General features: G+C 38.0%; 1 protein-coding gene across 14 annotated transcripts in view; it reads left to right on the top strand.

Annotated features, from left to right (window-relative positions):
* Positions 1-13,725, top strand: part of rims2a (regulating synaptic membrane exocytosis 2a) — a 172,278-nt gene that overhangs the window by 111,877 nt on the left and 46,676 nt on the right. For 13 of the 14 annotated variants that reach the window (XM_028017528.1, XM_028017535.1, XM_028017533.1 and 10 more), the window contains 6 exons: positions 25-155; positions 1,180-1,351; positions 2,573-2,726; positions 5,517-5,585; positions 9,308-9,446; positions 12,340-12,456. In XM_028017528.1, the coding sequence (XP_027873329.1) occupies positions 25-155; positions 1,180-1,351; positions 2,573-2,726; positions 5,517-5,585; positions 9,308-9,446; positions 12,340-12,456 (782 nt within the window). Of the gene's footprint in view, positions 1-24; positions 156-1,179; positions 1,352-2,572; positions 2,727-2,894; positions 2,922-5,516; positions 5,586-9,307; positions 9,447-12,339; positions 12,457-13,725 lie in introns of all 14 variants that reach the window. The other variant, XM_028017524.1, reaches the window with a different exon arrangement.

Here is a 13,725-nt window from a genome sequence, read left to right as displayed (position 1 = left end):
GTCGTGTTGGCTCTGCCCCTACAGGTAAAACTCTGGTATGACAAAGTGGGTCATCAGCTAATTGTAACCATTCTGGGTGCCAAAGACTTGCTACCCAGGGAAGACTGCCGGCCCAGGAACCCTTACGTCAAAATCTACTTCCTGCCTGATAGAAGGTAAGACTAAAATAGCTTGGTGATAGTTCAAATCTGTTATATAAGTCTGTATCATCTTGTCAATAAACTGTCTGTATAGATATATTTGAACTTTGTAGATTATTGGATTTGCTTTTTGAATTGTTTTGGAGTTGTTGATGTGATGTCACAAGCTTGTGTTTTCATGTTTCCACCATTACTGTAAAAGCTGGACAAATATGTGCATGCAGAGTTGGGTGTAGTTACATTTAATCAGTTACATTTACTTTTGTAACTTTATTGTGGGGACGGAGGGGTGATCACTTTTTTTATTATACTTTTCACTTTTACTTGAGTCATTTTAGTATGAAGTATCGGTATTTTTACTTGAGTAAAATTTCTGGTTACTTTACATATTGTGAGTAACTTGACTGGATAAATAACAAGCTCATTTTAACCTCACCAGAGACACGCCTGCAGCTTTTGTTAAAGTTTCATACATTTTATATTGGAAGAAATTGATTTAGAAAAATGTTTTCTGTTGTTTTTTTTTTAAATTTTATTTTATTATTTTTGCCTGATTTCATTTTTGTAATTATGTTATTTATATAAATTATTTTCATTTTGGTCTTTAAAATACCAAAATTAACACATAGCTTTAAATTTTGGTTCCTCTGGTTATGTCGTTTTTAGATATTAAATGATTGATGTTGCTGTTTTTATCAACTACTTTTTTCACTCTTACTGGAGTCATTTCTTGGACAGCTACTTTTTACTTTAACTTGAGTAAAAATATGTTGCATTAGTGCAACTCTTCCTGTTTTAGTAAGATTTTTGGGTCCTCCCCTCTGTGTGTACGTTTCAAACTACATTTGGTTGTGTGTGTTTCTCTGGATCATTCGAGAAGTGGTTATTAGTGAAGTGTTAGTGCAGTAAACAAGCGTCCACTCGCTGAGCATGCTGTGGTGCTGTGTCCTGTGCTGTGTGGTATTGTTTAACTCTTGTGACCGCGGCTCTTCCCTATTGAGGTTCTAAATAAAAACAGTCTGAATTATTGTTCCTCCAGTGACAAAAGCAAGAGGAGAACAAAAACAGTAAAGAAATCCTTAGAGCCCAAATGGAATCAGACCTTTATGTATTCGCCGGTCCACCGGCGGGAGTTCCGGGAAAGGATGCTGGAGATCACGCTGTGGGACCAAGCCCGGGTCAGGGAAGAGGAGAGCGAGTTCCTGGGAGAGGTAAGGGAATCAAACCTCTGGGCCAACAGCATCGTCAAGTCATATGATAACCTGTCAGTTTCAGGGATTTCAACTCTGTGTCAAACAGATTGGGCACCGGTAGAAAATGCATCCATTTTCGCTTTTATTTGAGTTAGTGAAATGTCACAAATAACAAAGTGTCACTTATACCTGTGTTAACTAAGTGGAGCCCATACATTTTTTTAATCCTAAATTTTTCATATTTTTTGTGTCATTCAATCATTTTGTAAAAATAACATATAAGTTAAAATAATTGATTTGAATGTATTTTTGCAAAACACTGCTGCCAAAAAAACTATAAGAATAGTGGGAATAAAATAAAATAAAATATTTAATGATAAAATATTACTTTCTTAGGCAATGGAGTCATAAAAAATGATCTGATAATAACAATTTCCATCACAGAACTCATGGTCTTCTAAGGCAGCATTTATACTATATTATTTCAGTCACTATTCAATAATGTGGCAATTATTAAATAGTGACTAAAATACATTCTAAAGGTTTATGTTTCTTTACATATTTTGAATCATATTTTGCTGGTGAGTTTGCAATGGGGGTCAGAGGTCAAGCAAAGTTTGATGATAGATTGGTTTTGAAATTAGGTGGTTAGCCCAGAAATCTGCTTCCTTTGCAATCCTACAGTTACCTGCTAACATTGTAAGTGTTTCTCTTAATCAGTTTGAAGAAAGAAGCTGTTTGTTAGAAGTACTGTGGCCAAAAAGGCCCTGATCATGTAACTTGACTTTCTCTGTAAGTCTAAAAATCTCATTTGCTCTCCTCAAGTTCCATTTGGAGCCATAAGGAAAACATGTAACCTGTTATTTCTTTGTCTGAAACAGAAAAAATTTGGGCAATCTGTAACAGTTTTCAACAACCTGGAAAATACTTTTTTTTATTATTCTCATCCTTTTTATTATTTTTTTTCCATCTTCTTTCTTTTCTCTTTTTATTTTTGTTTCCCTTTTCTCTTCTTTCTTTTTCTACTTTACTCCCTTTTTTCTCCTACTTTTTTCCCTTTCCTTCCCTTTTTTCCTTCCTTTCTTCTCTTTTAAATAGCATCGTTATGTTTTAAGTCTTACCACAGATTCTCCACTGGTTTTAGCTTCAAGACCACAACTGCTCCGTCAGCCCAGTTACAAGAAATCACATTTTTCTGCGAGCGCCTTGTTGCCTGACTATTGCATTTTCTGGTGGCAGATTCTCATCGAGTTGGAGACCGCTCTCTTAGACGACGAGCCTCACTGGTACAAGCTACAAACACACGACGTGTCGTCCATGCCACTCCCACGTTCCTCCCCAAACGCACAACGCAGGCAGCTCCACGGAGAGAGCCCACCACGGCGGCTGCAGAGTGAGAATCTCTACCAAAGTTTTCCCACTAAATGCTCTTTTCCATGTTAAATATGTAGTCTGGACACATTTTGTACATAAAAAAAGGAGAGAGATTCAGCTGATATCGGACAATATGTCTTGCTTTACTTTCTGCCGCACATCAACATTACTGCTTCTGCTTTCACAGACAAAGGCTCGTATTCGTATAACTCAGGTACCGACCCCTGTGTTACCGGCCGTCGCTGCTCTGTGGAGCGCCTTGTTCTTCTGTCTTCTTTAAAAATGCCTCCCTGTGCTTCGACTTCCCGTCTCTATTCCCTACAGAGCGCATGTTTCTGCTGCCTTATATGGATTCTAGCACGCAGAGCCGATGTAAACTTAAACTGCTTCACGGTCGGCTCTGGGCAGCAGACACACGCGCGCTCTGGGGAAGCAGAGATTTACGTACACAGTGCTTCCCCTCTGTGTATTCACCTGTTTTACAATCCCACCCTGCAGCACTCATCCATAGCCTCAAAAGCGGTTTGGATTTTTTAAAATGAATTATTTGCTACTCTTCTATTAATATCGAGGCTATAATAAGCCAGTTGTAGTTGGCTGCACCTAAACACTCCTCTCCCCTCCGTTTTGTGATTGTAATTTGATCAGTATGAAGATTTTTCCGTTGTTAAGTGTATTTAGTGGTTTGTCAGCTTTCCATGTTCTGCTTTAGTTTGTTTTCCTTGAGTATTGTTTTTCTCTTAAAAAAAAAGACTGAGAGGGTTTTAAAAAATTCAAATGATCCCATAACTCAAGGGTGTCCAAAGTGCGGCCATCAGCTCTTAAAAATAACAGGTTTGGTCCTGCTGGTACTTTTTGTCTCGATTATTTGTGACAAAAAGTTTGGACGCCCTTGCTGCAGCTCAAACTCATCATCATAGATGTGTATATCTAACTTTTTTTGTTGTTGCTCCGTTTAAAATCCAAATTGCACTTTTGTAGTTCTTCTAATATTTATTTTGTGAACTAACTGTGCTGTCTCTGTCAGCAACACTGCACTCTTTTTCCAGTGAGCAGCTTGCTCACTGGAAAAAGTGAGCAAGCTCAGAAAACTCCTCACCAGAACAGTTTTCTGAGCATTTGTGTTAGTGAGAGGTGAAAGAGCTGACAGTTGTAAAAAAAAAAAAGAAAGAAAGAAAAAAAAATCTCTGTCAGCTGAGATGAGAGCCTGGCAGCAGTACAGCACAGAGTGCAGCACTTATTTCTGAAAAATCGCGGCTGTCCTCTTGATTTAAGTCGACCAAACAATGAAAGTGGATGCAGGTTGTAATGGTTGGACTTATGTTTTAACTAGAGATGCACCGATCTGATACCAACATCTGTATCGGTCCTGACCTGGGAAAAAAAATCCAAGATGGGTGACAATGTGCCCGATCCATAATGGCAGATCTGTTCAGTCTAGTTCTATGCTTTGTGCTCTGAGTGAAGTCATGCTTTATTATTTATTTTACATTACATTTAGAATTCTTAATCTCACTTTCTCAACCATTTGAAAGGTTTGTTATGATTTATTTTTACATGTTTGACCTATTGTTTTCATTTCAATTTCTTTATTATTTATTTTAAATTGGCCGTTTTACTCTTATTTGCACTGACTGAACAAACTAAAGTTGTTTTGTACATCTCTAACCAAGCTTGTGAAGCTATTGGTGTTTATCAGTGTGCTGTACTGATGCAGAGTTATCAAATCAATTACTAATTCAGTAAATGTATGTCTGTTTAAAAAAAAAAACATTTTAAGTGAATTCAGCTATTCTTCTGAATCGGATCGATACCTACCAATACTACACCTCTGATATCTGCATCGCATCAGATATCAGAGTGCGTCTCTAGGTTTAAGGCTGTTTTGGGTGATGGAGAAGTAACACAGAGTTGTGTTACTTCTCCAATCCACACCTTCAAGATTACTCGAAGATTCAACTTGATGTCTCTCATTAACATGCATTAATGTTCAAAATTCAAAGAAAAAACAGTTCTATCTCTTTTTTAATTCGTATTTTGTTTCTGTTACTTTTTTTTCTATGAGTCCCTGAACTAATAGAGCTCTGATGCTGTGCAAAAAGAGCCATCTCTCTCTCTCTCTCTTTCTCTCTCATATGTAAACTATTCACACCTTCACCTCCAAGAGAGATTTTTGAAACTTTACTTAAAGCATGTGAAGTTAACAAAGACAGCGGGGAACAAGAGAGTGAGGTTTCTAGTCGTATTGTGAGGAAGGCAAGTGGATGTCTCCACAGTTAAGACTGTGGAGACATTTCTAGATCTTTTCTCAAAACCCAAGGTGATTCTGCCTGAGCATTACACTCTCCGACTGCTGATTTGAAGCTTTTTGCGGCAGGTTGGACAACTGTTGTTGTTTTAAATGCACTATAGACGTAAACTTTGACTTGTCCTGAGTCAAGTCAAAGTTTGACTCAGGTCAAATAAATAAGAGCCAACTTCTCCATCTTTGTACTGTATTTTTATAACAATAATAGCAAGAACTGCCGTCACACGCTTGCAAAACGTGCATGTAGGTCAGATGGTTTCCGAAAACTAGCAGCAGAGCTCCACTGTTTCTGCCCACCCGGTGAGGTCATGTGAGTTCGGTCAGAGGAATCCTCTCTTGAAGGTGATGGAGGTCTGGAGGTGATGTGTTTCAGATTTACAGCAGAGCTGCTTCCACCTGCCACTGAGGCCTGACTAGATAAAATACGGTTTATCTACTGTGAGTGAACCCTTGTTGTTTTTGTTTCTTCTAACCTTTTCTGTCCGTGTCTGTGTTCTGAAGGATCCCAGAGGATAAGTGACAGCGAGATATCAGACTATGATTGTGAAGATGGAGTCGGTGTTATAACAGGTAAGTAGCTAGGTCACATTAATTATAAATCACTTTAAGAACAAAACGTCAGGCCTGAGATGGATGGAGCCAGTTTGGACTAGCGGTCTAATTTTCTGAGGTTTATTGTGTCATTGAATAATCTTTATTTTTTCAATCAAACTGGTATGAAATAGAAATATCATAATATTGTGGGGAAATTCTGGTGCACATAATACTCTGGTGACTATTAAACTTGAACCATATTTACAGTCTCTACACTGAAAAAAAGAGAATGAAGCTCCAACTTTAAAAAAATAATTAAGTTAAATAGTTACATGTAATCAGATTATGTTTCTGAAATTGAATCTATTTGCATTTGTTTGACATGACAACTTAATAAACCTAATACATTTACTTGAATAAATGTAATTTTGAAACAATCTTTCTTTTTAGTTGGATCACCTGTTTTCTTTTTTCAGTGTATTCGTATCTTAGAAGGATAAAAAAGCTGCAGCCCGTCAGCAGAAGCAGAGTGAGGAACTCTGCCCATTCGACCTGCAGTAGCTGTTCTGCTGCAGAAAACCAGACGCAGCGTTGCTACCAGCCAGAACATCACAGAAACACTAAAGATGCACATACTTCAATTTTACCTCCCCAAAAAAATCATAACATTTTAAACCCACACACACACACACATATATATATATACAAGTAAAAATGTACAGAAAATTCATGCATTTAAAACGTTGATGATTCCTTTCATCAGTGTAGATACATACCTGTATTCCCTGTTTGCAATGTCTGGACACATTTTTGCACATTCTTTTAAAATTTACACACTAAAGAGAAAAAAATGAATATTTCATTAGAAGTCGCAAGAAAAGCTTCTGATGAGCGCAGGGCAAGAGCTGCCGGCTTGTTTGGCATGTTTCACCTCCCTATTTGGAAATGTGTGCCACAGAGGAGAAGAAAAGGAACCAGGCCTGGACACAGACAGGGACCCAGTTACAGTAACCACTGACAGACAGACAGACAGACAGAAAAAACGCAGGAGCTCCACTCTGGTTTTGCTCAGATGAGCGAAGAGGAAAACACAATCAAGTCTGTTTAACATTCTCATCAGGGTTTGGTTACATCAAAAAGCCAGCTCTCCTCACTTCATTCACACTGACAGAAACACTCATTCACCTGATATTTGGACGCAGACGCTGCTATTCTGCTATTTTTCTTCTTTTCATTTGGGGATTTGTTTGGCACTGTAGGCCTTTATTGACAGTCACCAGACAGGAAATGGGCAGAAACAGAGAACATGTGAGGAAGACGTGAGTTAAAGGCCTCAGGGAAATTTCCATGTGAGAGTCCAGCTGTACTTTCATGTCAGTTTTCAGGAAATTATTTCAATTTTGTGGCACTTTCTATGGAGCAGATCTTAATAAATACAAGGTTTTCTAATATCTAGGGCTGCAGCTCACAATTGTATTCCATAGATTATTCTATCGACTAATCTGACCTTTACTCTAAGAAAAATTCTGCAAATTTTTCCTTTTAGCACATACTTAATTTTGTAGTATTAAAATGCATAAAAAGGCAAATAATGCAATTACTTCTTTAATAAGGTAATACTTTGCCTACATTCCAAAAACGTCGTTCCTTTTGTGAACACTTGATCATTTGTAGCAAATGGTGCTAAAGAAATACGTCTAACATCAACATGTAAAACGCTCAACCCTGATGCTTGATGCATCAAGTTAGCTTGATGCTAACTTGACTTAGCATCAATACAGTATATGGCTGATTGGCTGATTTTTTGTCTTTCTTTTTTTCTTTTTGTATTAACCGATTAATAATTGATAGAAAAACTGAAAAATCGGAAGTTTTCCTCAACACAGTTTGAGTCATGTGAAGCTAAAACTGCTACTCGATGAGTTCTGGGTAGAACATCTTGACAGACTAAGATATTTTTTCTTTATCCTAAATGCAAAATGTAAATATTCTATGTCCAGTTTTGGCTTTATTACTGCTCCGACTGTGTTGCTCTTCCAGCAAACGTCCTTCATCAGTCGGTAATACTCCAGTTAGCAATTATTCACTTACTAAATTAGTTGACAGTTATTCCAAAAATCGATTGATCACGACTAATTCGATCAATTGTTGACATCTACTCTCTTATTTAGATTTGCTGATTTCTAGCATGACTGTTTTTTTCTTGTATTTGCAAACATTTTTCTTTGCTCCCACCTGAAGCCCGGCGTCCTACTTCTGCAAGGACTGAGCTCATTCTTCCCGTTAAATCCTACCAACCCTCGGCAAAGGATTCAGTTTTTTGTACTGACATCCTGCTCTCATGCACGAAGCTGCATGTCAGCAGGAAGAAAAGATTTTATCGTTAACTATCCTGTTGCTGCTGCAGACTCGCGTCTTCGATTATAATGTTTTCCGTTTTGCGCAAAATATGAAATAAAGTGAAGACATTGCCTAATTGTTATATATAGAATAAATGTAATTAATTTACAACCTGGATACATCAATTATTTTACATTTAAAACTCATTAAATGTAAAGCAATGATTTAGCCCTTTATATCTCCATATTACTAAAACAATTAGTTTCAAATCACTAAAGGAATTGCTTCAAATCAATTCCTTTAGTGATGTTCTATATATCTTTGTAACACTACATCCCTTTTTAAAAATCTTTCCTGCTTTTATAACTTTTGATTTAAGATTTGATTTAACTTAATTTAATGTGCTACACACTCTGCTGAATGCAAATCAGGTTTAATAGAGCTACGCATTGACCTTAACCACGGCTTCTAACCACGTCTGATTATTAGTTAATGAACTCTTTCAGCCTGAATGGACTAAGCGGTCTAGCAGAAAAGAAAAAAAAAAGAATCATTATTATGTTTCGGATTTTTTAAAAGGCTATTTTCATGTTTAATGAACAATGTTAACACAGCAGATAATATGCACTTTTATTGAAAGGTAGCACTTTCATTCTTGGAATAAAAGCAACTTGACATTCGGAGAACAAAGAAGTTGGAGCCGTTGCAGAATGGCTTTTAGTTTGGCTTCTTCTAACTTATGATGGCACGTCGGTTTGATTTCACGATCATTTATCGTAAATGTTCAGATTAAATAGATGAAAACGTAATGCGCTGAAAAAACACAAAATCTTACAAAGGATTTTTCTTCCAGTTTCTGGTTCCGATATCTTAGTGGACTTGAAACATGGCAAAACAAACTTAGGAGTAACTTTCCAGCAAGAAATAGGGGCTTGTTTTAAGTGAACAATTCCTTAATATTGATGAAGAAAATATAATTCCACTGGCAAATTATTTCACTTCTAACATGAGAAAAATGTCTTGTCAATAATTAAATTAATCTTGAACTAATACATTTATCAATATTAATTAATTTATTTTTTTACTTAAAACAAGGTGCTGTATCTTGCTGAAAACATACTTGGAAATGACTTTTGTTTTATTTCAAGTCAATAAGTCAGTCATGTTTAGTTGTATAGGACACTTCAACAACAAGACAGTTCAAAGTTATTTACATCATAAAAACACAAAAATAAAAAGTCACAAGTCAAGTGTACTGAGATATTTGCTCTAGAAACAAGACTAAAAGTACTCTGTAAGATTTAGTGTTTTTGTGGAGTGTGTGTATTTAAGTATTGCTCTAAAAGTTTTGCTGAACCGGTGTGGATCCATTTATTACCCCTCTGCACCTCCGGCTATATGTTTTTTGTTTTTTCCAGATTATCGGCCAAATGGAAGAGACTTCCGGAGCTCCACGCTGTCCGTCCCGGAGCAGATGATATCGTCTAACCACTGCTCTCGGTCGGCGGACATAAACCGGGCCCGGTCGCGCTCTCCCAGCGTCCCCCCACCCTCCAGGTAATCAGAGATTATTAAACTGGAGGACCGCCCTTGTTTAAAAAAAAAAAAAAAAAAAGTTCAAGGTTTGGTTTGGAGTCAAATATGTGTTACTTTAAACTATTTTACATTCTTATTTTGTGTCTTGAACATTTTCAGGAGTAATTTTTCAGGTATAGGAAGGTACAAGAAACTTTCAGTTTGACTCGCCTTTCTAAGCACTGCTCTGTCTCTAGTGATGTGTAAGTACACCGCTGTGCCTACGCAATTCAAAGTGACATTTTTAAAATCAATAAGATGCTTATTGGACAGTAGGGGACAATTTGTGATGTGAATGATGTCTACTAACCAACTCAGAAATCTTAATGCATTCTTCGTAAGAGAAGATGTAATGTAATACTGCCTTTTTACAGTTTCCAAGGACACACAGTCTTTACATACTGTATATGTGTACGGAAGGATTGGGGCGACTGAAAAAGACAAAAGAAAAGATTTCTGACGTTTTCCTCAAAATTCTGACATTAATGTCTGAATATTAAAGTCAGAATAAAAAAGAGAACTTTGATTTTAATCTTCTGAAATCAAAAGTTAGAATTCTGAGAAAAAAAGTGATTTTTTTTTTTAACTTTTCAGTGACCCTTATCTTCTTCCGTAGATATGAATATTCTGGGTTGTTTAAAATAAATAGTTGCTTCTGTCCCTCCTCACCCTTTTAGCCACAAAAAACCTGAAGGTTTGCTTCACTTTTGAACAGAGTTGACAACATTTTTGCCAAAAATGTATATTTTCTGCTTTTTTTGTGATTTCAATTTGCCTATAAGGCATTTTCCCCTCTACTTGAATGCAATTTTTTATCTCATTCTTCTCTGTGATCATTTGCAGTAAATGCTGAGTAAACTATGTAGTGCTGACATGTATTTCACCCTCTTTATAAAAGATGCCACCCTTGATGGGAAGGATATTAGTTATCCTTCCCCAGCACTTATTCTGTTCGTCTTTTTATTTTTTTATTTTTTATGTTGGGTCCGAAAATGTCCATCCAAGAGTCCAATCACGGCCTTGGCACCGCCAGGCTGCAGCTACTTTCGCCCCGGCCAATCAACTTTATTTGTTATTTCAAAGGCTCAGCCTAAATCAGTGTCTGATACAGAACATGCACTTACCTAAATTGCCTGGGAGAGCACTTCCTTGAGTGTATTCCATCTGCTTTAATTAACAGCATCTGGTAATTTATTTAAAACTGTTGAAAATGACACTGAAAATGAGTCATGCTGAATTTGGTGGTGTCTCAGTCAGAGCACCTACAGTATTAAAGGAAGAATACCCTGACAGAATTTATAAGGTTTTTACAAGATTTTTTTTGTCAAATGTATGTCCTTTTACTTTTAATTCTTGCTTTTTGATGTTCTGAAGCTGAAGTGACTGCTTTACAATGTGGCTTCACGGAGAAGCAGTCTTCTTCAGAGCGGACCCATCCTTTGACAAAAGTCAATGAACTGCAACATTTTTGGTTTCAAAAGAAAAGCCATTTTCTTTGTACACTCTTCTACCTGCTCACCAACCTTACGTCTTACGGTGGGTGAACTGCCATGACCTCCAGGTGCCTTGGTGCTTATGTAACCGACATGATGACATAAGGCCTCAGAACTGGTTTGAAAGTGTTTCCTGAAAACACTCATGTAACCACCCTGGTGACATTAGACCAGTTCATGTCTGAAGTGTGCCACCCTGCCTACTCCTTTTATAGAACTGGTGCGTCATAGCTGTAGTAGGTAACGTTTTGCTAAAACTGCGACCATGTCCTGACAGTAGAATATGAGGTAGAAAATCTGTGAAGAAAATCGAGCTGCCATTTGCATAAATGCGCCGCTCCCGGTCAGAAACAACCAATCAGAGCCAGGAGGAACATCTCAGTCAACGCGTTCAAACTCAGGACTTGTGCTGCTGCTTTGCTAGTGACGGAGACTAGCAAGCTAACGACTAGCGTAAGCTAACGTCACAGGAGAACTCCCGATAAGTTGGGTTCTCGACGGGCTCCGCTGTGGGGAGAGGAGCTGTAGCGCAGCAGAGATAAAGGGGGAGGGGCCTGTAAGGTGTGCTTGTTCAAACTTTCAGCCTAAGTTTAAGGTTTTCTCAGAACTCTCTACTGCAGCCTTAAGTAGTGTTAGCTCCTTCTAATTTTTAGGACTCCTCTCTGTCCTTCACTCAACTTTCTTTAAGTTTTTATCCACCTTTGAAAACAAAAATATACTTACATCTACTAAGCCCACTTCTATCGTCTTCAAATTCCATCTTTGGGAAATCTTTGCTCCTCAGCTCTCCGTACTCCATCTTTCCGCCCATGATTTTTCTTTCTGTCTTCCAAACGTCCTTTCCTCTTTCCTGTCTTCATCGTCGCCTCTCCTCTTTCTCCTCACCATATCCGATCCATCTCTCTCTTCTCTCCTCCCTCCGTGTGTCTGCAGCCATTTTCTCACCTTACCTCGAACCAGACACACTCAGCTTGCTGACGATCCTCAAAGGGACCTCAGGTATACTTTTGTCTGAGTTTGCATGAAGCCTCATCTCGACACATCCTCTCTTAGTTCTCCACCCACAACCCTTAAGGTGCCTTCTGCTTTTATTTGGTTGTTTCACACTTGACACTCACACTACGGGATATTTTCCCCATACGCCATCATCAGTACAAACAAAGGTTATGAAAGTGCGCCAGTGGCGTTTTGTCCAGTAGAGGGGGTTCCCCAGCAGAGATACGTTTGATTCTCTATCTGTGTAATCGGATAAACCTGCAGTTTTTGACTGATGCCTCTAATGGAAATCCATAAGTAATGTATGATATTACCAGCTGTGTGCGTAGAAGGGGGGAGGGAAAAACTAAATTGAACACTTATTTTATACCGTATTTTTTTGCCAGCCGCAACCACGGCGTGTTCCCAATCTGCAGAGAGGAAGCAGTCAGGTTACTGCGTTCCACTCGGATGACCCGTGCCTATTCAGAGGGCGCCTACTCCTCCAACTTTGCCTACCAGAGGTATTGAAGTGTACCACCGCAACATCTGTGCATCATGTTGTGGTCTCCTCGAGTCGTACCTCGTTCGTCTATGATTTTTTTATTTTTTTGTCACCGTGAAAGTGATGACTGAAAATGATATCTTATCTGATATCATTTTTTTTTTTTTTTTCAAGTCATCACAGCTCTGGAGTCGAGCAGTTGTGAAAACACGTCTACGCAACTGCCTCTGTGTGTGGAGACTCCGAGCTCGTGGTGCTGCTGGTGTCTGTGCCGTTTCGCTGGTTGTGCAGTTAACTGCTGGCCAATACTTTACTGTTGTTGTTTTTGAGGGTGTCGTTTATTTGTCCATTTTCCATTATGCAAACAGCGGCACTCTATGTCAGCCCAGTGGTGTGGAGTTTTTTGAGTCTCGTCCTTTCTGTGCTATTGGCAGCAGTTTTTCACTCCACCAAAGTTTGGCATCGTTAAACACATGACTCTAAATTTGCCTTTTTCTTGTTTGTTGTTCCTGTGATGCTGTCCTGACATCCAGGCATATCTAAGAACATTGTCAGTGTTCTGAAAAATTACTTGAAAGTCAAGAATATACATCATTCGTTACTTTATGGAAAGGCTTCAAGTGGCTTAAGTTGCCTGTTTTTATGCCTATGAGGATGTGTGTGACTGTATAAATACAACAAACTGTCCTTAATACCAAGCTTTTCTTTAGGTCAAACTCAGCCTGTGTGTACACTTTAGACCAGAAGCCACTACACAAACACAATCAGCAGGAATGTCATGCTAATTTGGGAGTTTACTTTTTTTGTTTTAAAAATTACACCATTCAAAATGTCAGACATTTTTTAAATAGTTGTTAGGTGTACAGTTTTCAATTTATTGTGGATTCTCTTTAGTCCACATCAGATCAAAGTGATATGTGTAAGCTCAATAAGTTTCCATTAAATTATGAATTTGGATTAATATGAGTTACAGCATTTACAACATTTTATTTCTCTTTGGGATCAAAAACGTATTTTTGAATTTCAATTTGAATTAAAATGTCTCTTGGCAAGTTGCAGAGAAATCATTAACAAGACCCTGACGTGATTTTTGTCTAAATGTTTCACCTCTCTTACGCTCATGTTCATGTAAACAAGTTTGTATCGCAGCGCAGACGCAGCTTTTCAGCAAAATCCATTAACTTTTATTAGGATGGACTAAATAAAACTAATACAATTTTCTGATTTTTTATCCAACCAGAATCGTATTCCTGCTGGGCAGAACATTTGCCCAACTTTCAGCCAATGA

This window comes from Xiphophorus couchianus, chromosome 5 (assembly GCF_001444195.1).
Source record: "Xiphophorus couchianus chromosome 5, X_couchianus-1.0, whole genome shotgun sequence".
Classification (NCBI taxonomy): domain Eukaryota; kingdom Metazoa; phylum Chordata; class Actinopteri; order Cyprinodontiformes; family Poeciliidae; genus Xiphophorus; species Xiphophorus couchianus.
Note: the sequence above shows the minus strand (reverse complement) of the source record. Positions and strands in the feature narration are given on the sequence as shown.